The sequence below is a fragment of the Cuculus canorus genome, chromosome 5 (assembly GCF_017976375.1).
Source record: "Cuculus canorus isolate bCucCan1 chromosome 5, bCucCan1.pri, whole genome shotgun sequence".
Lineage (NCBI taxonomy): Eukaryota > Metazoa > Chordata > Aves > Cuculiformes > Cuculidae > Cuculus > Cuculus canorus.
In genome coordinates this window covers 16,247,783-16,270,152 of record NC_071405.1, presented here as the reverse complement: position 1 = coordinate 16,270,152, position 22,370 = coordinate 16,247,783, and the positions used below count along the sequence as shown (strand labels likewise).

General features: G+C 62.9%; 2 protein-coding genes across 6 annotated transcripts; one reads left to right on the top strand and one right to left on the bottom strand.

The window, feature by feature from the left end:
- Positions 1–1,241: 1,241 nt before the first annotated feature.
- Positions 1,242–12,944, bottom strand: CARNS1 (carnosine synthase 1). Of its 5 annotated transcripts, XM_054068397.1 has the most exons (10): positions 12,906–12,944; positions 10,244–10,262; positions 8,219–8,450; positions 7,391–7,480; positions 6,559–7,046; positions 6,077–6,257; positions 5,377–5,525; positions 3,947–4,178; positions 3,596–3,867; positions 1,242–3,417 (listed from the first exon to the last, which is right to left on the bottom strand). In XM_054068397.1, the coding sequence occupies exons 2-10, from the start codon at positions 10,244–10,246 to the stop codon at positions 2,191–2,193; spliced, it is 2,874 nt and encodes a 957-aa protein (XP_053924372.1). In that variant the 5' UTR covers positions 10,247–10,262; positions 12,906–12,944; the 3' UTR covers positions 1,242–2,190. The 5 variants fall into 5 exon arrangements, with proteins under 5 accessions (XP_053924372.1, XP_053924371.1, XP_053924373.1 ...); XM_054068396.1 differs by lacking the exon at positions 12,906–12,944 and having other exon boundaries at positions 8,219–8,506; positions 10,244–10,261; XM_054068398.1 differs by lacking the exon at positions 12,906–12,944 and having other exon boundaries at positions 5,377–5,462; positions 8,219–8,506; positions 10,244–10,261.
- A 2,215-nt stretch (positions 12,945–15,159) lies between these two features.
- On the top strand, positions 15,160–22,333 carry PPP1CA (protein phosphatase 1 catalytic subunit alpha). The gene is made up of 7 exons (XM_054067666.1): positions 15,160–15,318; positions 17,138–17,269; positions 17,404–17,634; positions 19,212–19,316; positions 19,437–19,660; positions 20,316–20,450; positions 21,635–22,333. The coding sequence occupies exons 1-7, from the start codon at positions 15,264–15,266 to the stop codon at positions 21,743–21,745; spliced, it is 993 nt and encodes a 330-aa protein (XP_053923641.1). The 5' UTR covers positions 15,160–15,263; the 3' UTR covers positions 21,746–22,333.
- Positions 22,334–22,370: the final 37 nt, after the last annotated feature.

Here is a 22,370-nt window from a genome sequence, read left to right as displayed (position 1 = left end):
CTCACATTGTTTGTTATTGCAGGACCTCTGGTTTGTTATTGCAGGTCTCCCTGTGCCAGTTTATCATTGTAGGGTCTCTGGTTTATTTTTGTAGGGTCTCCCTTCTCTGGTTTGTTATTGTAGGGTCTCCCCTCTCTGATTTGTTATTGCAGGCTCTCCCTGTGCCCTTTATTATTGTAGGGTCTATGGTTTGTTTTTGTAGGGTCTCCCCACGCTGTTTGTTATCGCAGGACCTCTGGTTTGTTACTGCAGGGTCTCCCTGTGCCAGTTTATCATTGTAGGGTCTCTGGTTTGTTATTGTAGGATCTCCCCTCTCTGGTTTGTTATTGCAAGGTCTCCCCGTGCCCTTTGTTATTTTGGGGTCTCTGGTTTGTTTTTATAGGGTCTCCCATCTCTGGTCTGTTGTTGTGGGCTGTCCCCTCTCTGGTTTGTTGTTGTGGGGTCTCCCCTCTGTGGTTTGCTTTTGTAGGATCTCCCCTCTCTGGTTTGTTATTATAGGGTCTTCGTGTGCCATTTGTTATTCTGGGTTCTGTGGTTTGTTTTTGTAGGGTCTCCCCTCTCTGGTTTGTTGTTGCAGGAACTCTGGTTTGTTGTTGTGGGGTCTCCCCTCTGTGGTTTGCTTTTGTAGGGTCTCCCCATGCCCTTTGTTATTCTGGGGTCTCTGGTTTGTTTTTGTAGGGTCTCCCCTCTCTGGTTTGTTGTTGCAGGGTCTCCCCGTGTCCCCCCCAGTTGGTACCCCCTCCTCTGCTGCCCTCCCCCACCGTTGGCCAAGGGGACCCTGTGTGCCCTGGGGACAGCGCGGGGCGGGCAGAGGCACCCCCCCCCGCCAGGGACAGGGGACACTGCGGCTGGAATGGGGGGACAGCGAACGGGGTGCCAGGGCAGGGGATGGGATACCAGGATTGGGGGGGGATGCCAGGGCATGGGGTGCCCGGAGTGGGTGGGGATGCCAAGGGATAGGGAATGAGGGCATGCGGGATGCCAGGAGATGGGGTCTCAGGGCAAGGGGGAAGATGCCAGGGGATGGGATACCAGGATGGGGGTGAGAGGGGCTGCCAGTGGATAAGGAGTCAGGGCAGGGCTGGGGAGATGCCAGGAAAAAAGGGGAATGCCAGGACCCGAGGGGGATGCCACAGGATGGGGTGACAGGAAAGGATGGAATGGCAAGGGATAGGGAGTCTGGGCAGGGGCAGAGGATGCCAGGGATGGGGGATGCCAGGGATGGGGGATGCCAAGGGATGGAGTCTCAGGGCAGGGGGGTTGCCAGGATGAGAGGATTGCCAGGAGTGAGGAAGCAGATATGCCAAGGAATGGGATGCCAGGATGGGGAGGATGCTAGCGGCCAGGGAGTCAGGGCAGGGGGGGCAATGCTAGGGGCTGGGGGATGCCAGGGGCTGGGGTCTCAGGATGCCAGGACAGGGGGAAGTGCCAGGGAATGGGATACTGGGAGGAAAGGGGGATGCTGGGGGATGGGGTGCCAGGGTGGTGGGACAGGGGACGGGGTGCCAGGGGGGTTGCTATGGGATGGGGTGCCAGGGCAATGCCATGGGATGGGGCAGTGGGATGGAGGTGGGGTCATAGGGTGGTGGGACAGGGGTTGGAATGTCAGGGTGATGCCATGGGATGGAGTGGTGGGACAGAGGATGGGGTGATAGGGTGGTGGACAGGGTGCCAGGGTGATGGCATGGGATGGGGTGGTGGGACAGGGATGGGGTGCCAGGGGGCTTCTATGGAATGGGATGGGATGGTGATGCCATGGGATGGGGCAATGGGGCGGTGCGATGGAGGTGGGGTGATCAGATGGTGGGACAGGATGATGCCATGGGATGGGATGGGGTCATAGGGTGGTGGGACAGGGGATGGGGTGCCGTGGCAATGCCATGGGATGGGGTGGTGGGACAGGGTATGGGGTGATAGGGTGGTGGGACAGGATGCCAAGGCAATGCCATGGGATGGGGTGATGGGATGGGGTACCAGGGTGATGGCATGGGATGGGGTGATGGGATGGGGTACCAGGGTGATGGCATGGATTTGGGTGATGCGATGGGGTGTCAGAGCAATGGCATGGGATGGGGTGGTGGGACAGGGTGCCAGGGTGATGCCAGGGCCAAGGGCGGCGGGGCTCTGGGTGGGGGTGTCAGGGCAGTGGGTGGTCACCCTCGCTCCCCACGCCCCGCTGCTTGCCCAGCGCTATTTGAAGTGAGATAGGAAATGCTCAACAGGGTAGCGGGGCGAGTCGATGCCCAGTGCCTGGCAGAGCCCCAGCAGGCGCAGGCACGCCTCCGCCCGCGTCGCCCCGCTGCACGCCACACTCAGGCACGGCTCCTCGTATTCGCCGTCACCCGATGTCTCCTCAAAGAGGCGGTTGAGGCGCACGAGGCCGCGGCTCTGCAGCTCCCGCAGGGCCCCCAGCGCCCCGCCGCCCCCGAGCGTTGCCCCGTGCTCCGAGCCCAGGCACATCACGCCGGCCAAGTTTGTGCGTGGCGCAGGGCGTGCGGGCAGCACCGGTGCCACGCCGAGCGCCACCAGCACAGCCGCCAGCAGCAAATCGGCCCCGTAGACTTCTTGGATCCAATCACGAAGGTAGAAGCCGCCCATGCGAGGGTTGATCTCCAACAACCTGGGGCCACCGGGCCCCAACTTGAGTTCCACGTTGAAGACGCCGTGGCGCAGCCCGCACGCCAGGCAGCTCTGCAGCGCCGCGTGCACCAGCTGCGCCTGCCGGTCAGCAGCGAGGCACGAGGGCAGGCACGCTGCTGTCTCCAGAAAGGCAGGCACACGCGTGGGGCCATTGTCTGACACCCAAGCACCCATCAAACGCCCTTCGAAGACCACCAAGTCGACGTCGTGCTCGGTGCCCGGCACGTACTCCATCAGCAACATAGCGTTGCCCCAACCCAAGCCGATGCCGGGGTGATCAGCGTCATCCCGCAGGTCTTGCCAAAGCCGAGCGGCATGCTCATGGCACTGCTCAGCATTCGCCACCAGCCGCACGCCCACACCACCCGCCCCGAACTCCAGTTTGGCCACGGCGGGAAAGGGCACGGTGGTGGCCGCCCGTTCCACATCACCGTGGCTCTGCAGCCGGTGGCACGGCACAGCGAAGGTGGAGGGTGGTGGGCGGCCGCGGCAGCACCTCTGCAGGTGCTGGTGGGTCCGGCTCTTCTGTTTGGCCACGCGGACAGCGGCGGGGGAACAGCCATGGAGCCCCAAGCGCTGGCACACCAGTGCCGCCAGTACGACGCAGTCGTCCCAGTAGGAGAGGCAGGCGTGGGGCTGCAGCCCCCGGGCGCGGAGCAGCTCGGTCACCCGCTCAGCGTGCTCCTCATCATGCCGGTGCTCCCGGCTGTCATAGGGCAGGAAGGTTTGCACCAACTCGGCTGCAAAGTGCTCCGGGTCCGACTCCACCAGGTGGATCTGCGTCCCCAAAGAGGTGTCACCATGGTAGAGGACACAAGACGTCGGGTGCCCACCTCAGCGCTGCATCCATGCCACCTCACCAACCGGGTGGAGGCAGCACATGAGGTGCCACTGCTTGGCACCCGGCGTTCACTCTGAAGCCTACTGATGGCAGCGCCCCTTGAGCCTCGCTCACCCTCAGTCCATAGTCGCGAGCCGCCTCCCAGACGAAGCCCTTGCTGATGCCACCAGCCCCGATGAGCAGGATGTCCTTGCCCTCGACGAGGTGACGCTGCGCCTGGTGCAGCAGCACCTCAGCCAGCAGGCAGGGCAGGTCGCCAGAGGGCTGCCCCACGGCGCGCCCCATGGCTTCGGCGAGCAGACAGGTCTCCAGGCACCGCTGGCTGTTGGCAGCCAAGGCCACCAGCTCCAGGGTGTCGTCCACGCACGCCAACAAGAAATCCACCCCTGGGGACAGAGATGGTGACACCGCGGGCCAGCGCTGTGGGGTGGCCTGTGGGGATTGGCGCTGCCCCCCAAGACTCACCCAGGAGGTCGGTACGGGCGCGGGCGCCGCCGCGCTGCTGGGCACTCAGCTCAGCCTCAGTGGCCATGAGCGCGGCCATGGCGGCCTCGGCAGCCGCCTGGAGGCGTGTGGCCAGGGCCTGGCGCTGGCCGGGGGCCACCACGCCCCACTGCTGCAGGCTGGAGTCCAGGCCCTGCGGCAGCGATGCCCCGTGCCCCACCAGGCACTCAGCGCGCCCCACCGCACACGCCACCTGCGGGGACACGCGACGGCATGGCGACGTCAGCTGCCACCCCAGGGCATGGGGACACCGGCTGTCATCCCATAGCTTGGGGACACCGGCTGTCATCCCATAGCTTGGGGACACCCACTGCCACCAGGGCATGGGGACACCGGCTGTCATCCCATAGCCTGGGGACACCCACTGCCACCAGGGCATGGGGACACCGGCTGTCATCCCATAGCCTGGGGACACCCACTGCCACCAGGGCATGGGGACACCGGCTGTCATCCCATAGCCTGGGGACACCCACTGCCACCAGGGCATGGGGACACCGGCTGTCATCCCATAGCCTGGGGACACCCACTGCCACCAGGGCATGGGGACACCGGCTGTCATCCCATAGCCTGGGGACACCCACTGCCACCAGGGCATGGGACACCGGCTGTCATCCCATAGCCTGGGGACACCCACTGCTACCAGGGCATGGGGACACCGGCTGTCATCCTATAGCCTGGGGACAGCCACTGCCACCAGGGCATGGGGACACCGGCTGTCATCCCATAGCTTGGGGACACCTGCTGCCACCCCATGGAGTGGGACACTGGCTGTCATCCTATAGCTTGGGGATACTCGCTGCCACCCCAGGACATGGGGATATCGGCTGTCATCCCATAGCCTGGGGACACCCACTGCCACCAGGGCATGGGGACACCGGCTGTCATCTCATAGCTTGGGGACACCCGCTGCCACCCCAGGGAGTGGGGACACTGGCTGTTATCCCATAGCCTGGGGTCATTGGCTGCCACCCCAGGGAGTGGGGATGCTGGCTGCTACCCCATCACCTGGGGACATTGGCTGCCACCCTGTAGCCAGGGGACATTGGCTGTCATCCCATAGCCTGGGGACGTTGGCTGCCAGCAGGGCATGGGGCATAGATGGCCACTATAGTTTGGGGGGACTCGAGGCCAGCAGAGCATGGGGACATGGATAGCTGTCATGACTTGGAGGTGTGCAGGGCCACCAGGGCATGGAGATATGGATGGCAGCTATGGCTTGGGGACATGCAGGGCCATGAGGGCATGAGGAGATGGATGGATGGACACCAGGGCGTGGGGATATGAATGGCAACCATGGCTTGGGGACACACAGGAGCACCAGGGTGTGGGGAGATGGATGGCCACTATGGCCTGGGGGTGGGGATGGCCCCCGTGGGGTGGTAGGGCCGTACCTGGCAGAGCTGGGGCCGGTTCCCCCAGGACCTGCAGACGAGGGTGCAGATGCGCAGGGCCACGGGCAGCCGCGGGGCTGGGCTGCCTGGGGGGCGAGGACAGGGCAGGCACGGCCATCGTCTGGGGACAGGGGACCCTGCCCAACCCCCTGGGCACCCGGGACCAACCCCAGCCCCAGGACACAGCAGGGCCATGGTCACCCCCAGTCCCAGTGGAGCCCAAGGTGGTCACCCCACTACCCTGCCCTGCTTCAGGGGACCACAAGGGACCAGGGTGATCTTCTCCCCCACCCCAGGGGACCATGAGAGACCAGGGCGATCTTCTCCCTCACCCTAGGGAAGTGTGATTGTTCAGAGTGGTCACCTTCCCCCCACCCCAGGGGACCATGAGGGACCAGGGTGACCTTCTCCCCCGCCCTAGGGGACCATGAGGGACCAGGGTGATCTTCTCCCCTGCTCTAGACAACCATGAGGGACCAGGGTGGCCTTCTCCCCCACCCCAAGGGACCATGAAGGACCAGGATGGCCCCCATCCCCTCCACCCCAAGGGTCAGTGGGGGCCCAAGTTGATCTTCTCCCCCACCCCAGGAGGCCATAGGGATCCAGGATGGCCGCCTTCACGTGCTGCCCCAGGAGCCCAGGAGTTTCGTTGTCCCAGTGGCCACCAACCCACCCATGGCAAGGCGTGGCGGGGGCTTACGTGGGGGTGGCGCGGGCAGGCAGGCGGTGGGCACCAAGGCCTCCAGCAGGACACTGTCCTCCTCACGCAGCCCGTGCAGCCGGGCCACCAGCGCCTGTGCCACCGCCACCACCTCCGCCTTCCCGTGGGTGCTGCGGGCGCCCGTCCCACGCCACCGCCACCCCGCTGGCCGCACCACCACCTGCGGGCACCAACGGGCCACCACATGCCATGGTGTCACTCTACCACTTACCCATGTCACCCACACCATGGCCAGCCCACTACCTACCCACGTCACCATGCCACCCTGTTCCATCCCACCGCCCTCCGGTGCCTACGACCTTGACTCCTCCACCCCATCTATACCCCATGGTTGCCCCACCATGCCCCATGGGTGCCTCCCATGACATCCCATGCCCATAACCTTGACCTCTACACCTCATCCGTGTCCCTGGGTGCCACTGCCCACCCCACCCTACGCCCCATGGGTTCCCCATGCCCACCTTGCTGTAGGGTTCCATGGTGCTGCCCCCCAGAAAGGCGTCCACCTCCTCCTGCACCAACTTCTCCTGGCCCTGGGGATCCTCCAGCCTCACTAGCCTCACCCCGGGGGCCACCAGCTCAGCGGGCAGGTGGCCCGCAGCCTCCAGGACAAAAGCCAGGGTGGGGGGCACAGGCAGCCCGGCGCGGGCTGCCAGCACCCACCGGGTGACCAGCGTGTCCTCGAGGCGGTGGGCAAGTGGCACCGAGCACCCCGTGGGGCAATCGAGGTCACGGGCCACCTCGCCCACCCAGCCACCTTTGGGGTCCTCCGCCGCGATGGTGCCTGTCACGTAGTTGGCACGGCGAGGGGGGACAAAGGTGTCCAGGGTGCTGTGTCCCCCCGCCTCGAAGGAGACCCCTCGGGACAGCAGCAGGGACCAGGCACCGGGGGACGTCACCGAGGGCACGCGGGTGGCCCAGGTGGGTGACAGGCACAGCACCATGGCACCTGGGGGGGACAGTGGATGTCACCCATCCCCTGCCCTGAGACCTCCCCTGGGGGACACCCACCCAGGGAGGGTGCACAGGGCAAGGGGGTGCTGCTGCCCCATCACCCTGGGGTGGCCTCTGGTGCTGGCACTGGTTCAAACTGGTATTAATGGGGCTGGAGATGTGGGGCTGGTGGCACCTTCACCCCCTGACTCAGTTTCCCTCCCGGTCTTGGTCCCGCAGGTGCATGGTTTGGGGTGGAAGGTCTGGGGACCCCTTGGCCAAGGGTTGGAGCAGCCAGGGTGGGGGGATGGGGAGCCCACCGTGTGGGTCACAGGGTGGGGATGGGGGTTTGGGACCCACCTGGGCAGCGGGTGCCACCCTCCAGCAGGACAGGCAGGAAGACGGTGGGTGAGCCCAGGATGCAGACAGTCACGTCCAGTGGGCCAAATCCTGCCAGCCAGGCAAGGGTTAACAGCCCCGCGGATGGGGACCCTGCTGCCATCCTGTCCCCAGCACCCTGGGAGCTCCGAGACGTGTCCCCTGCCACTGCTGTGTCCCCAGCACCATCCTAGTCCCTGCCACCCACGTGCCCTCAACCTGGCATCATGACTCAGTCACCATCCTGGTCCCTGCCACCCCCATGTCCCCAGGCTGGCACCGTGTCCCCATTGCCACCCCAGTCCCTGCCACCCCCATGTCCCCAGGCTGGCACTGTGTCCCCATTGCCACCCCAGTCCCTGCCACCCCCATGTCCCCAGGCTGGCACCGTGTCCCCATTGCCACCCCAGTCCCTGCCACCCCCATGTCCCAGGCTGGCACCATGACTCTGTCACCATCCCAATCCCTTCCACCACAGTATCCCCGCTCTGTCACTGTGCCCCCAGCACCATCCCAGCCCCTGCCACCCCCATGTCCCCACCCTGGCACCATGTCCCCAGCACCATCCCAGCCCTCGCCACCCCCGTGTTCCCACCCTGGCAACATGTCCCCACCCTGGTGCCGTGTCGCCATCATCATCCCAGTCCCTTCCACCCCTGTGTCCCCTACCTGTCACTGTGTCCCCATTGCCATCCCAGTCCCTACCACCCCCATGTGCCCATCCTGTCACCGTGTCCCCAGCACCATCCCAGCCCTGCCACCCCGTGTCCCCATCCCCTGTCCCCCCATGCCACCCTCGCCGTGCCCCACCGGTGCGGGGCTCTGAGGAGCGATCCAGCGTGTGGGGCAGCCCGAGGTGGCGCAGGGCGCCCTGCAGCACCTCGTAGGCGTGGGTGGCACCGCTGGGGTCCCCGCTGTCCTCGGGCACGGGGCCATCGGGGCCCTCATCCTCCAGCCAGCCTGGGCACAGCGCCTCGGGGCCGGCCCAATCCTGCTCCTTCGGGCTGTGGGGCTGCTCCGCGCTCGCCTGTGTCACCGAGAGCTGCGGGCACACGCGGGCTGGCACGGGGGGCAGGGACATAGGGGGCTGGTGTGGGGCTGGCACGGGGATAAAGGGCTGGAATAGGACTGTGGGGCTGAGATGAGGCAGGCATGGGGCTGGCACAGGGCTATGGGACTGATATAGGGATAAGGGGCTGGCATGGGGCTAAGATGGGGCTGGCATGGGGCTGAGATGGGGCTGATAAGGGGCTGGCATGGAGTGGCAGAAGATAGGGGGCTGGCATGGGGCTGGAATGGGTTTAAGAGGTTGGCTGATATGGAGCTGACAAGGGGCTGATATGGGGCTGGCAAGGGGCTGGCATGGGAATAAGGGGCAGGCATGAGGATGGAAGGGGGATAAGGGGCTGATATGGGGCTGGAATGGGGTTGATATGGGGCTGGCATGGACTTAAAGGGCTGGCAGGGGCTAGATAAGGGGCTGATATGGGGCTAGAACGGGGATAAGAGGTTGGCATGGGACTGACTTGGAGATAAGGGGCTGATATGGGGCTGGCATGGGGTGTCATGGGTTTGAGGGGTTGGCATGGGACTGTGGGGCTGAAATGGTGCTGGTATGGGCATAAAGGTATAGCATGGGGCTGGCATGGGGCTGGAATGGGGATAAGGGGCTGATATGGGGCTGGAATGGGGATAAGGGGCAGGCATGGGACTATAGGGCTGAGATGGAGCTGGCATGGGAATAAGGGGTTGACATAGGGCTAGCACAGAGATAAGGGGCTGATATGGGGCTGGCATGGGGCTGGAATGGCAATAAGGGGCAGACGTGGGACTGGAATGGGGATAAGGGGTTGGCATGGGGCTGGCATAGAGATAAGGGGCTGATATGGGGCTGGCATGGGGGTGGAATGGGGATAAGGGTTTGGCATCAGGCTGGCATGGGGCTGGCATAGAGATAAGGGATTGATACGGTGCTGGCATGGGGTGGCATGGAGATAAGGGGCTGATATTGGGCTGGCATGAGTTTAAGGTGTTGGCATGGGACTACAGGGCTGATATGGGGCTGGCATGGGAATAAGGGGCAGGCATGGGGCTGGAATGGAGATAAGAGATTGGCATGGGGCTGGCGTGGAGATAAGGGGCTCAAATGGGGCTGGCATGGTGTGGCAGGGAGATAAGGAGCTTATATGGGGCTGGCATGGGTTTAAGTGGTTGGCATGGGACTGTGGGGCTGATATTGGGCTGGCATGGGGATAAGAGGTTGGCATGGGACTGTGGCGTTGATATGGGGCTGGAATGGGGCTGGCATGGGGATAAGGGGTTGGCATGGGACTGTGGAGCTGATATAGGGCTGGAATGGGGCTGGCATGAGTTTAAGGGGCTGGCATGAGTTTAAGGGGTTGACATGGGACTAAGGGGCTGATATGGAGCTGGCAGGGAGCTGGTGTGGGGCTGGTGTGGGGCAGATATGGGGCTGGCGTGAGGCTGATATGGGGCTGATGTGGGGCTGGTATGGGCTGAGGGGCTGGCATGGGGCTGATAGGGGGCTGGTGTGGGGCTGATATGGGGCTGGTGTGGGGCAGATATGGGGCTGGCGTGAGGCTGATATGGGGCTGATGTGGGGCTGGTATGGGCTGAGGGGCTGGCACGGGGCAGGGGCACCGTGGGTGTTGGGGGGCTGCGTGTGCCGGGCACTGTGCCACTGCCTCGGGGACAGCGGGGCAGTGCCAACCACCAGGGCCACCAGGGCCAGACAAAGCGTCCCTTGTCCCCGTGGGGTGACGCGGCCGGTGGGCACCGTGTGCCCTGCTGCCCGGCACCGGGGGGGACACTCACCATCCTGGGCACCGAGAGGCTGCAAAGAGACCGACGGGCAGCATCACCGGGGCTGCTGGGAACCCACCACCCCCTGTCACCTTCCCCTGACCCCGGGTTGTCCCCTCGGTGCCAGCCCCGGTGACCCTGGCAGCAGCTGAGCCAGCACAGGGATTAATGTAATCCCGTGCCGGCTCAGCGTGGTGGGGTGCGACCTCTTGTCCAGGGGTACCAAGGTGGCCTGGGGACACCCAGCCAGGCTTTCAGGGTCCTCTTGTGCCCTCCAGGAGGTCCCCCAGCTTCCAGCAGGGCGCCTGGGCATGGAGCTGAGTGCTGCAGCCCTCCCCCGTTCATGGTGTCCCTCAGTGACAGGGTTTGGGGATGCAGTGACAGTGTTTGGGGACACAGTGACAGGGTTTGGGGACACATTGCTCAGTCCCCTGCTTACTGGCTCCCCCAAACCCAGACCTGGAGCTGGCACAGGGCTCCCTGTGTCCCCTCGCCGGGGATCCCCCTGTGCCCCCTCCATGCCTGCTGTCCCCAAGCTGGGACACTTGTGTCCCCCGTGCCACCCCCGGGTACCTTGGGGTACCAGCGATGGCCTGAGAGGGACAAGGGACGCCAGGCACAGGGGACATGGGACAACCCTGTCCTTTAAACCCGCAGCGTGCCAGCCGGGGTGCCCGTCCCCCAGCCCCGTGCCCCAGCTTAGGCGGGTGGCACAGAGCCCCATTGTCCCCTCGGGGGCCGGGGGGGAACAGGGACCTCGTGCCAAGCGTTGGCACCCGCGCCCTGGGCCACACTCGCACCCCTGTCCCCAGGGCTGGGGACGAGTCCAGGGGGGCCACGGGGACACAGAGGGACAGTGAGGACACAGCAGGGTGTGGGGACACAGGGGGGTTTGGGGGCACAGCGAGGTGTGGGGACATGGGGGGATGGAGGGGACACAGTGGGATGTAGGGACACAGCAGAGTGTGGGGACACAGGAAGGTGGGGACACAGCAGGGTTTGGGGACATAGGGGGACAGATGGGACACAGTGGGATGTGGGGACACAGGGGGGCAGTGGGGATACAGGGGGTGGTGAGGACAAAGCAGGGCCATAGTGACACAGCGGGGTGTGGGGACACAGTGGGGTGCGGGGACACAGGGGGACATGGTTTGGGGACACAAGGGCATGATGGGGACAAAGTGGGGCCATAGGGACACGGAGGGGTTTGGGGACACAGGGGGGTTTGGGGACACAATGGGGTGTGGGGACACTGGGGCAGGGGATACAGCGGGGTGTGGGGACACAGCAGGATGGTGGGGGCAAAGCATGGCCATGGGGACAGAGAGGGGTGTGGGGATGCAGCGGGGCTTTGGCTCCGGGTGCCAGTGTGTCCCTGTCCCCCCAGCATGGCAGAGGTGCCACCTCGCACGTCCCCTGGCTCAGCTCCAGCTGCCTACGGTGTCACTGTCACCCCAGGCACAGGGCCACCAGCACAGCCAACGCCTGCCACCCACTGCCACTGCGCACACGCGTGTGCATGCACACACATGCATCCATTGCACACGCGTGCACACATGCATGCACTGCACACACCCACGCACACACCCATGCACACCCATGCATGCACACAGATGCATGCGTGCACACACGTGCACATAGATGCATGCACACACAGAGACATCCATATGTGCATATGCACACACATGCACACATGCACACGCATGCACACACAGACATGCACAAATGCACACACATACACATGGGTGCACACACAGAGGCATGCACACATGCATACATGCACACAGCCCCGGTGTGCACGCACACACACATGCAGATGCATGCACATGCACACACATGCACTCATGCATACAGAGCCCTAGTGCAAACACACACATCCATGCACACACACCTGTGCACACACATATGGTATTGCACACATACACAGTGTCACATGCATGTGAACACACACATGCACGTGTGCACACACACGATGTCAGACACACACACTTGTGCACACACACACAGACATACACAGACACACATGCAGGTGCACAGACGCACACACAGGCTTACACACTTATGCACACCCATGTATGCACACACAGTTGTGCAGATGCACTCACTCGTGAACACACACACACTCGTACACACACAGAGGTATGCACATATGCTCATGCACACACACTCATGTTTGTGCACACTCACTCATACACACACATACACGCACACACACAGCATCACACACTTATGCACACCCATGCATGCACACACACTTGTGCAGATGCACTCACTCGTGCACACACGCAGTCGTAGGCACACAGACATGCACACTTGTGCACACACACACTTTTGCACAAGCACTCATGCACACACACACTCATGCACACACAAAGACATGCGCACACACAAACATTTGTGCAAAAATACCCACTTGTACACACACATACATGCACACACACTCGTGCACATTCACACACTCATGCATGCACACACGCACATACAGGCACAGACACACACTCGTGCACACGCACAGCCGCTGGTGCACAAGCACTCATGCACACACGCAAACACTCGTGCACACGCACAGACACGCACTCGTGCACACTCACTCGTGCAAGCCCCCCGCCCCCGGTGCGTGCACGGCGCCCCCCAAGCTCCCACCCAGCCCCGCTCCCCTCGCGGCAGCACCCACCGGCGGTGGCACTGGTGGCACTGGTGGCACTGGTGGCAGTGGCGGTGACACCCGGTCCCTCCGGTGGCTGCGGCGCCTCCTGCCCGAGCGGGGCGGCCCCGGGGGCGGGGCGGGGGGGCGGGGGGGGGGACAGGGGATAGGGGACAGGGAGGGGGGACAGGAGAGAGGAAGAGAGGAAAAGGGGCATTGGACATGGGACAGGGGATGTGGGACAGGGAACAAGGGATGGAGGACAGGGGCAGGGAGAGGGGACAAGGGACTTTGGACATGGGATGGAGAGAGGGACAGGGATGGGGGATAGGGGACAGGGAAACAAGGAACTTGGGACGGGGAAAGGAACAGGAATGGTGGATAGGAGACAGGGAGGGGGGACAAGGGAGATGGGGCAGGGACAGGGCCAGCTCAGCGGGGTCAGCCCAGGCCGGCGGCGAAGCTGACACCGCGGAGCAGAAATGTCACCGCGGGGGCCAGGGGAATGTCACCAGCCAGGACAACCCCACCACCCCGCTGGCATGGCACGGCACACGGGGAATGGCACGGCATGGCCCGGCATAGCACAGCGTGGCATGGCACACGTGGCATGTGCCAGCATGGCACAGCGTGGCATGGGACAGTGTGGCATGGGACAGCCTGGCACGGCACAACATGGCACGACATGACATGGGACAGCCTGGCATGGGACAGCGCGGGTGGTGGCAGTGCCAGTGCCACCCCTGATCTGTCCCCACGGCCTGTTTACCTGGGCCACACCTTGGGGGCTGATTCATGGCTGCTGGGGGGGACAGGCAGGGGACAAGGAGGGGGACAGCAGGGGAAAGGGAGGGGGGGAGCAAGGGGGCAGGTTGGGGACAGGCAGAGCAGGCAGGGGGAGAGAGAGGGGGCAGGGAGGGGATGGGAAGGGGGGCAGGCAGGGGACAAACAGGGAGGACACAATCCCTGCATCCCTTCCCTCGCTCCCAGGCCTGGCGCTGCCACCCTCTACGAGTTTGTCCCCTGCCATGGCCCCAGAGTCCCCTCCCCGTGTCCAGGGTGACACTTGGGGACACCTCAGGCTTCGAGGTGGCCCTGGGGACACCGGGATGGCAACAGCCTCCTGGCAACACCTGGAGCTGCTCGCAACGTGTCCCTGCAGTCCCCAAGTGGGGACATGCCAGGGAGCCCGAGCATCCCCACGCCCGGTCACAGCCCCATTCCAGGGACCCCATCTGCCCTCACTCCTCCAGGGCTGCCCCCTGTCCCTGTCCTCAAGCTGTCCCTGTGTCCCCTGTCCCCAGGCTGTGCCCATGCCCCCATCCCAGTCCCCAAGCTGTCCCTGTGCCCCCTGGCCCCAGGCTGTCCCTGTGCCCTCAGGACTGGGATATGGGCACCTGGGGTACCTGGTGTCCCCCTGCACAGAGTGTACCCAAACCACAGGTGTCCTCATGTCACTGTGCTCCCCATGTCCCCTGTCCCCAGTCCCCTGCTCCCTGTGCTCTGCCCCAGTCCTCTGTCCCCTGCTCCCTGTCCCTTCTCCCACATCCCCTGTGACTTTTCCCCAGTCCTTTTTCCACTGCCTCCTGTTCCTTGTCCCCTGTCCCTTGTCTCCAGTTCCCTCTCTTCTGTCCCCTGTCCCCATCCATTGTCCCGTCCCCGTTCCCCATCCCCTTTCCCCTGTCCCCATTCCCTATACCCTCTCTCCTGTCCCCTTTCTCCTTTCTCATTCCATGTCCCTGTCCCTCTCCCTCTGCCCACAGTCCCTTTTCCCTCTCCCTGTCCCCACTCCCTGTCACCTCTCCTCTGCCCTCTCTTACCTGTCCCCATTCCCTGTCCCCTCTCCCCTGTCCCCATTCCTTGACCTCCCCATCTCCATTCCTTGTCCCCTGTCCCCGTCTCATTCCTTGTCCCCTGTCCCCATACCCTGTCCCCTCTTCTCTCTTCACTGTCCCCATTCCTTGTCCCCTCTCCCCGTCCCCCATCCCTTCTCCTCTGTCCCTCTCCCCTGTCCCCATTCCTTGTTCCCTGTCCCCATTCCCTGCCCCCATCCTCTCTTTGCTGCCCCCTCTCTCTATCCCCAGTCTTTGTCCCCTCTCCCCATTCCTTGTCCTCTATCCCCTGTCCCCAGTTCCTCTCCCCTCTCCCCATTCCCTGTCCCCTATCCCCATCCTCTGTCTCCTCTCTCCTGTTCCCATTCTCTCCCCATTCCCTGTCCCCTCTCTCCATCCTTTGTCCCCTCTCCCCTGTTCCCCCCCGGGTCTCCTCTGCCCCCTGCACTGCCCCCTCCTCCCCGCCGGGGGCGCCAGTCCGGGCGGGTTCCAGGGGCGCCGCTCTGGCCGCGGAGCCACTCTCGGTGGCCGGGGCGGGGCGGCTCGTTGGGCGGCCATGGCGGACACCGAGAAGCTCAACCTAGACTCCATCATCAGCCGCCTCCTGGAGGGTGAGCGGCGCCGCCGGCCCCGGGGACCCGCCACCGGCCCGGGGGCCCCCCCGAGGGTCCGAGACCCCCCTGAGACTTCCCATCCCCCCCGTAATGGCCTCGGGGACCCCCGCGGCCTGGGGCCCCCCCGCGGCCTGGAACCCCCCCGAGGGCTCGGGACGCCCCCAAAGTCATCCTCTTACCTCCCCATAATGGTTTCAAGGTCTCCCCCCTGCAGCTTGGGACCCCCCCAAAGACCTTCCCTACCCCCCTCCTACCGGCCTGGGACCCCCCTTCCCCATGGCTTCGGGACCCCCACAAAAACATCCTCTTCCCCCCTCAATGGTCTCAGGGTCTTCGCGTAGCCTGGAACCCCCCCATGGCTTCGGGGCCCCCGCCAAAGGCATCTCCTGCTCCTCCCACAATGGCCCCAGGGCCTTCCCGCAGCCTGGCACCTCCCCCAAAGACATCCTCTCTCCCCCCAAGAATGGCTCCAGGGTCCTTCCCATGGCCTCGGGACCCCCCCGCAAAGATCTCCCCTACCCCCCCCACATAATGGTCTCAGGGCTCCGCCATGGCTTCGGGACCTCCCCCAGAGGCATCCCCCCACCCCATAATGGTCTCAGGGACCCCCAGTGGACTCGGATCCTCCCTTGGTTTTGGGACCCCCCCAAAGAGATCCCCTGCTCCCCTCAGTAATGATATCAGGGACCCTCCACAGCCTGGGACCCCCCCCATGGGTTCAGACCCCCTCCACCCTCAAAGACATCCCCTCCATCCTATAACGATCTTAGCCCGCCCTGCGGTCTCACAGACCCCTTCCGCACCAGTCTGGGTCCCTCCCGTGAGCTTGGAACCCCCTCAAATAGTTTTGGGAACCCCTCCTAAGACCTCCCCTCCCCCCTGTAATGGTCTCAGGGTCCCCCCCCAACAAAGACACCACATCGCCCCCATAATGGCTTCAGAGACCCCCTGCTGCCTCAGAACCCCCCCAAAGGCATTCCTTCTGTCTCTCCCCCAACTTCCTCTTCTCCCTCCATCCCCATTCTCCCCTTCAGTGACCCCCAGTCCCCTCTAACAGCCCCCAGCTCCCCCAAACACTCCTGTTTCCCCCCAACATCCTCATTCCACCCCCAACAGCCCCATTCCCACCCCAGCTTCCAGACCCCCCCAAACATCCCCTTCCCCCCAACAGCCCCATTCCCCCCAACAATGACCCCAGGCCCCTCTAACAGCCTCCAGCCCCCCCTAAGCAGCCCCTTTCCCCCCCAACAGCCCCATTTCCTCCAGTGGTCTCAGTCCTCTCTTAACAGCCTCCAGCCCCCCCCCACGTCCCCATTCTCCCCCCCTCAGTGACCTCAGCCCCCTCTAACAGCCCCCAGCTCCCCCCCCAAACACGCCTTTCCCCCTCCAACATCCTTATTCCCCCCCCAACAGCCTCCAGGGCCCCCAAACATCCCCTTTCCCCCCTCAACAGCCATGTTCTCGACCCCCAGTGACTCCAGACCCCTCTAACAGCCTCCAGCCCCCCCCAAACATCCTCATTCTTCCCACACATTGACCCCAATTCCCCCCCAACCAGCCCCCTTTCCTTGGGGTGGCTCAGGGCTGTGAGAACACGTAGAGGTGGGGAGCGGGTCTTGGGCTTGGCTGTTGGGGGGCTGCATACTGGGGGGATCGTGAGGGAATGGAGGCCTGGATATTGGGTTGGGAGACAACAGGGGAGTTTGGGGGGAGTTGGGGGTCTCAGGGGAGTGGGGAGGACACCCAAACACTTCCGTGGGCATGGGCTGGGCCCCGATTCCTGACTCTGTTCTCTCTTGGGGTGGGGGGGGACCAGTCCAGGGCTCACGGCCGGGCAAGAACGTGCAGCTGACGGAGAACGAGATCCGAGGGCTGTGCCTCAAGTCGCGGGAGATCTTCCTCAGCCAACCCATCCTCCTGGAGCTGGAGGCCCCCCTGAAGATCTGCGGTGAGTGCTAGGCCCATGCCACACCACACACGGGCTGGGCCAGCCCCAGCGGTGGCTGCAGGGGACAACCAGGGGTCCTTGTGCTTCCCTGGTGAGGGACTGAGGTTCCAAACCCCCCCTGGTGTCCCTTCCAGGTGACATCCACGGGCAATACTACGATCTGCTGCGGCTTTTTGAGTACGGGGGCTTCCCTCCCGAGAGCAACTACTTGTTCCTGGGCGACTACGTGGACCGAGGCAAGCAGTCGCTGGAGACCATCTGCCTCCTGCTCGCCTACAAGATCAAATACCCTGAGAACTTCTTCTTGCTGCGTGGCAACCATGAGTGCGCCAGCATCAACCGCATCTACGGCTTCTACGATGAGTGTGAGTGCTCCGGCCATGGCTGTGTGTCCCCACAACCCCACTGCCATCCTGTGTGCCCCTCAAGTTAGTGTTAGGATCATGGAGTCATTGAGGTTGGAAAAGCCCTCTAAGCTCATCCAGTCCAACCATCAGCCCCACCCCACCGTGCTGACTAAATCATGTCTCCAAGTGCCACATCTACACAGTTTTTAAACCCCTCCAGGGATGGAGAGTCCATCATTGCTCTAGTCAACCCCTTCCAGGGCTTCACCGCTCTTTCAGTGAAAAAATTGCTCCTAATATCCAATCTAATCTTCCCCTGGCACAACTTGAGGACACTTCCGCTTGTTCTGTCACTTCTACCTTGGGAGAAGAGCCCAGCACCCACCTCCCCACAGCTTCCTTTCCACGAGCTGCAGAGAGCGATGAGGTCTCCCCTCAGCCTCCTCTTCTCCAGATCAACCCCCCAGGTCCCCCAGCTGCTCCCAGAACCCCTGTTCTCCAGCCCCTTCCCCAGCTCCATTCCCTTCTTCAGACACACTCCAGCTCCTCAATGTCCTTGGAGTAAGGGGCCCAAAACTGAACCCACATTCAAGGTGCAGCCTCACCAGCACTGAGTCCAGGGGGATGATCCCTTCCCTGCTCCTGCTGGCCACACCATGGCTGATCCAAGCCAGGATGCTGGTGGCCTTCTTGGCCACCTGGGCCACTGCTGGCCCATGTTCAGCTGCTGTCAATCGGCAGCTCCAGGTCCTTCTCCTCCAGGCAGCTCTCCAGCCACTCTTCCCCAAGCCTGAAGCTGCTCAGGGTTGTTGTGACCCAAGTGCAGGACCCGGCACTCAGCCTTGTTGAACCTCATCCTGCTCGCCTCAGACCATGGATCCATCCTGCCCAGATCCCTCTGTAGACTCTTCCTGCCCTCCAGTAGATCAATATTCCCACCCAATTTGGTGTCATCAGGAAAGCTGGGGAGGGGTCTTGATCAGGGAGCGCAGGCAAGGACAAGGAGGGATGTTTTTCAACTGAAAGAGGGGAGATTGAGATGAGATCTTAGGGAGAAGTTCTTCACGAAGAGGATGGGGAGGCCCTGGCTCAGGTTGCCCAGAGCAGTAGTGGCTGCCCCATCCCTGGAGGTGTTAAAGGCCAGGTTGGATGGGGCTTGGAGCCCCTGCTCCAGTGGGAGGTGTCCCTGGGGTTAGAACTGGATGGGTTTTGAGGTCCTTTCCAACCCAAACCCATGGTTCTGTGATCTGCAAATCAACTTGTGTTGTCCCTGTGCTGTCCCACACCAGCCCCATCCTCAGCTGCTGCGAGCAGGGAAGTCCTCCTGCCACCCCTGTGCCACCCTTGGACCTACAACCAAGTTCTATCACTGTGGTGCTCCCAGCACCTTCCACACCGAGTGTCCCACGCTGCTGAGCCCCCTCCTGGGACACCCCATGGCATTGTCCCTGTGCAGCTGAAGCTTTGGTGGATCTGTTGGGCCTCTGGGAAGCTGCATGGACTTCCCTGGGAGGCACAAACCCATGGTGGGGTCATGGGGAGCCCCAGGCATCCTTGAGGAGCAATGTTAGGCACCCACACTTTCTGCCTTGCAGGCAAGCGGCGGTACAACATCAAGCTCTGGAAGACCTTCACCGACTGCTTCAACTGTTTGCCCATCGCCGCTATCGTGGATGAGAAGATCTTCTGCTGCCATGGAGGTGGGCACAGCCCGTCTGGGGCTTTGGGACAGTGTCTGTGGAGGAGGACAGGAGCTTTTAGGGTGGGATGGGGGCTGTTGGTGAAGAGCCAGGACCTGATGCTGATCCCTCTCCCCATAGGGTTGTCTCCTGACCTCCAATCGATGGAGCAAATCCGGCGGATCATGCGTCCCACGGACGTGCCGGATCAGGGCCTGCTCTGCGATTTGCTCTGGTCGGATCCCGACAAGGATGTGCAGGGCTGGGGCGAGAACGACCGCGGCGTCTCCTTCACCTTCGGGGCCGAGGTGGTGGCCAAGTTCCTGCACAAGCACGACCTGGATCTCATCTGCCGGGCACACCAGGTACTGCTGTGGGAATTTGGGGTGGAATTGGGGTCCTTACGGGTATCGGGTTGGGGGCAGGCGTTTCTAATCCCAGGATTTGCCCCTCAAGGGCAGTATTTGCCCCTAGGGGCTGTCTGGGTCCCTACAAGTGGGGTTCCTAGGGAAGCATTTGCCCCCAGAGGGGAATGTTTAACTTGAGGGTGTTAGGGGCTTTTGTGGGATGGATACTGGGGGAGTATTTGCCTAGAGGGGTGTTTTTTTTCCCCCTGGAGATTGAGTACTTGCCCCAGAGGTTGGGCATTTGCACCAAGGGGAGGCATTTGCTCCCAGGGATGGGTATTTACATCCTCGGGGTGGTTATTTGCCCCTGGACAATGGGTATTTGCCCTGGAGGGGGAGTTTTGCCCTAAAGGGATGGTTATTTGCCCCAGGGGATGGGTATGTGCCCCATATGGGTGTTTATTTTCCCCACAGCCTGGGCATTTGCCCCTGGATGAGGGTTGTTTGCCCCAAGGGGGTGGGGGTTTGCCCCTGGGGGATAGGGGTTTGCCAAGGGGTGTGCGTTTGCCCCATAGGGCTCTTTATTTGCCCCCAGGGGGTGAGTATTTGCGCCAAGGGGTGGATTTTTGCCTCTGGGGTGTCGGGTTCAGCTCCAGCTCTGATGCCCTTGCAGGTGGTAGAGGACGGCTACGAGTTCTTCGCCAAGCGCCAGCTCGTCACCCTCTTCTCGGCACCCAACTACTGCGGAGAGTTTGACAACGCGGGCGCCATGATGAGTGTGGACGAAACACTGATGTGTTCATTTCAGGTGGGCTGGGGGGAGCTTTGGGGGAGGTGGGAGGGCTTTAGGGGGTTCCTCCAGGACCTGGGACTGGTTCACATAGTGCTGGGGTGACAGGAGGGGGCCCAGGGGACTGGAGGGAGCCTCTGCCCTCAAGGAAGGAGGAGAGCAAGGAGCTGGAGCGGGGGTTATGCTTAGTAAGCTCGTGGATGACACCAGGCTGGGAGGAAGAGTTGTTCTGCAGGGGGGCAGGGAGGCTCTGCAGAGGGATCTGGGCAGGCTGGATCCAGGGGTCAAAGCTCTGCAGAGAGATCTGGACAGGCTGGATCCATGGGTCAGAGCTCTGCAGAGGGATCTGGGCAGGCTGGATCCAGGGGTCAAAGTTCTGCAGAGAGATCTGGACAGGCTGGATCCATGGGTCCAGGCTCTGCAGAGGGACCTGGAGAGGCTGGATCCAGGGGACAAGGGAAACAGGATGAGGTTCAGCAAGTGCCAGGTCCTGCATTTGGGTCACAACAACCCTGAGCAGCTCCAGACTTGGGGAAGAGCAGCTGGAAAGCTGCCTGGAGGAGAAGGACCTGGGAGTGTTGATTGACAGCCAACTGAATATGAGCCAGCAGTGGCCCAGGTGGAAGGCCACCAGCATCCTGGCTTGGACTTGGCACTGGTGAGGCTGCACCTTGAATCCTGGGTTCAGTTTTGGGCCCCTCACTCCAAGAAGGCCATTGAGGGGCTGGAGCACGTCCAGAGAAGGGAATGGAGCTGGGGCTGGAGAACAAGGGTTATGAGAGGCAGCTGAGGGACCTGGGGCTGTTTAGCCTGGAGAAGAGGAGGCGGAGGGGAGACCTCATCGCTCTCTGCAGCTCCTGGAAAGGAGGTTGTGGGGAGGTGGGTGCTGGGCTCTTCTCCCAAGTGACAGGCGATGGGACGAGAGGGAATGGCCTCAAGTTGTGCCAGGGGAGGTTCAGATTGGATATCAGGAACAATTTCTTCACCAAAAGAGTGGTGAAGCCCTGGAAGGGGTTGACCAGGGTGGAGGTGGAGTCTCCATCCCTGGAGTGGCTCAAAAGCTGGGTGGGTGAGGTGCTCAGGGACGGTTCTGCAGTGGACAGGGACGCTTGGACTCCATGATCTCAAAGATCTTTTCCAACCCAGCGATGGACACAACGTGCAGACCCTACTCACCTCTTTTTCTCCCTCTACCTCCTCAGATTTTGAAGCCGGCTGATAAGAACAAGGGCAAGTACGGGCAGTTCAGCGGGCTGAACCCCGCCGGGCGCCCCGTCACCCCGCCCCGCAACTCTGCCAAAGCCAAGAAATGAGCCGCGTGCCGCCCCCCCTCACCCCCAAAAGCCCCCACCCGCAGCATCAGGTCGCTTTTCTTTCGACTTGTTTTTTATTTGGAAGCTCCTGCTCCGTCCCCTGGCCATGTCCGTCCCCGTGTCCCCCCGGCACCAAACATAGCCCTGGAGCGAGGCAGGAGCCCAGAGCCTAACCCTGGGACCCCCCCTGCACTAAATGCAGGTGAGGGGGGAGCCCAGAGCCCAAGGCTGGAACCTCCTTGCACTAAATGCAGCCCTGGGGTGAGGGGGGAGCCCAGAGCCCAAGCCTGGACCCCCTTCCTCCACCAAACGCCCCAGGGCACAGCGAGGAGCCCAGAACTCAGCCCTGGGACCCCCCCTCCACCAAACACCCCACGGCGAGGGGGAGCCCAGAATTCAACTCTGGGATCTCCCCTTTGCACCAAACAGCCCTGGGACACGGAGGGGAGCCCAGAATTCAACCTTGGGACCTCTCTCTTGCACCAAACACAGCCCTGGGGCACAGGGGGGAGCCTAGAACTCAACCCTGGGACCCCCTCTCTACCAAACACAGAGGGGGGAGCCCAAAGCCCAGCTCTGTGACAGCAGTGGAGGAGGTTGGGGCAGGGAGGGGGGACAGGAGGAT

Coding starts and splice junctions, on each gene's coding strand:
- PPP1CA (XM_054067666.1), top strand. CDS start 15,264: ATGGCGGACACCGAGAAGCTCAACCTAGACTCCATCATCAGCCGCCTC. Junction 15,319..17,137: donor CATCAGCCGCCTCCTGGAGG/GTGAGCGGCGCC, acceptor GGGGGGGACCAG/TCCAGGGCTCACGGCCGGGC. Junction 17,635..19,211: donor CTACGGCTTCTACGATGAGT/GTGAGTGCTCCG, acceptor TCTGCCTTGCAG/GCAAGCGGCGGTACAACATC.
- CARNS1 (XM_054068396.1), bottom strand. CDS start 8,489: ATGTCCCTGCCCCCCGTGCCAGCCCGCGTGTGCCCGCAGCTCTCGGTG. Junction 7,047..7,390: donor GGGTGGCACCCGCTGCCCAG/GTGGGTCCCAAA, acceptor TGTCCCCCCCAG/GTGCCATGGTGCTGTGCCTG. Junction 3,868..3,946: donor CGCCCGTACCGACCTCCTGG/GTGAGTCTTGGG, acceptor CTCTGTCCCCAG/GGGTGGATTTCTTGTTGGCG.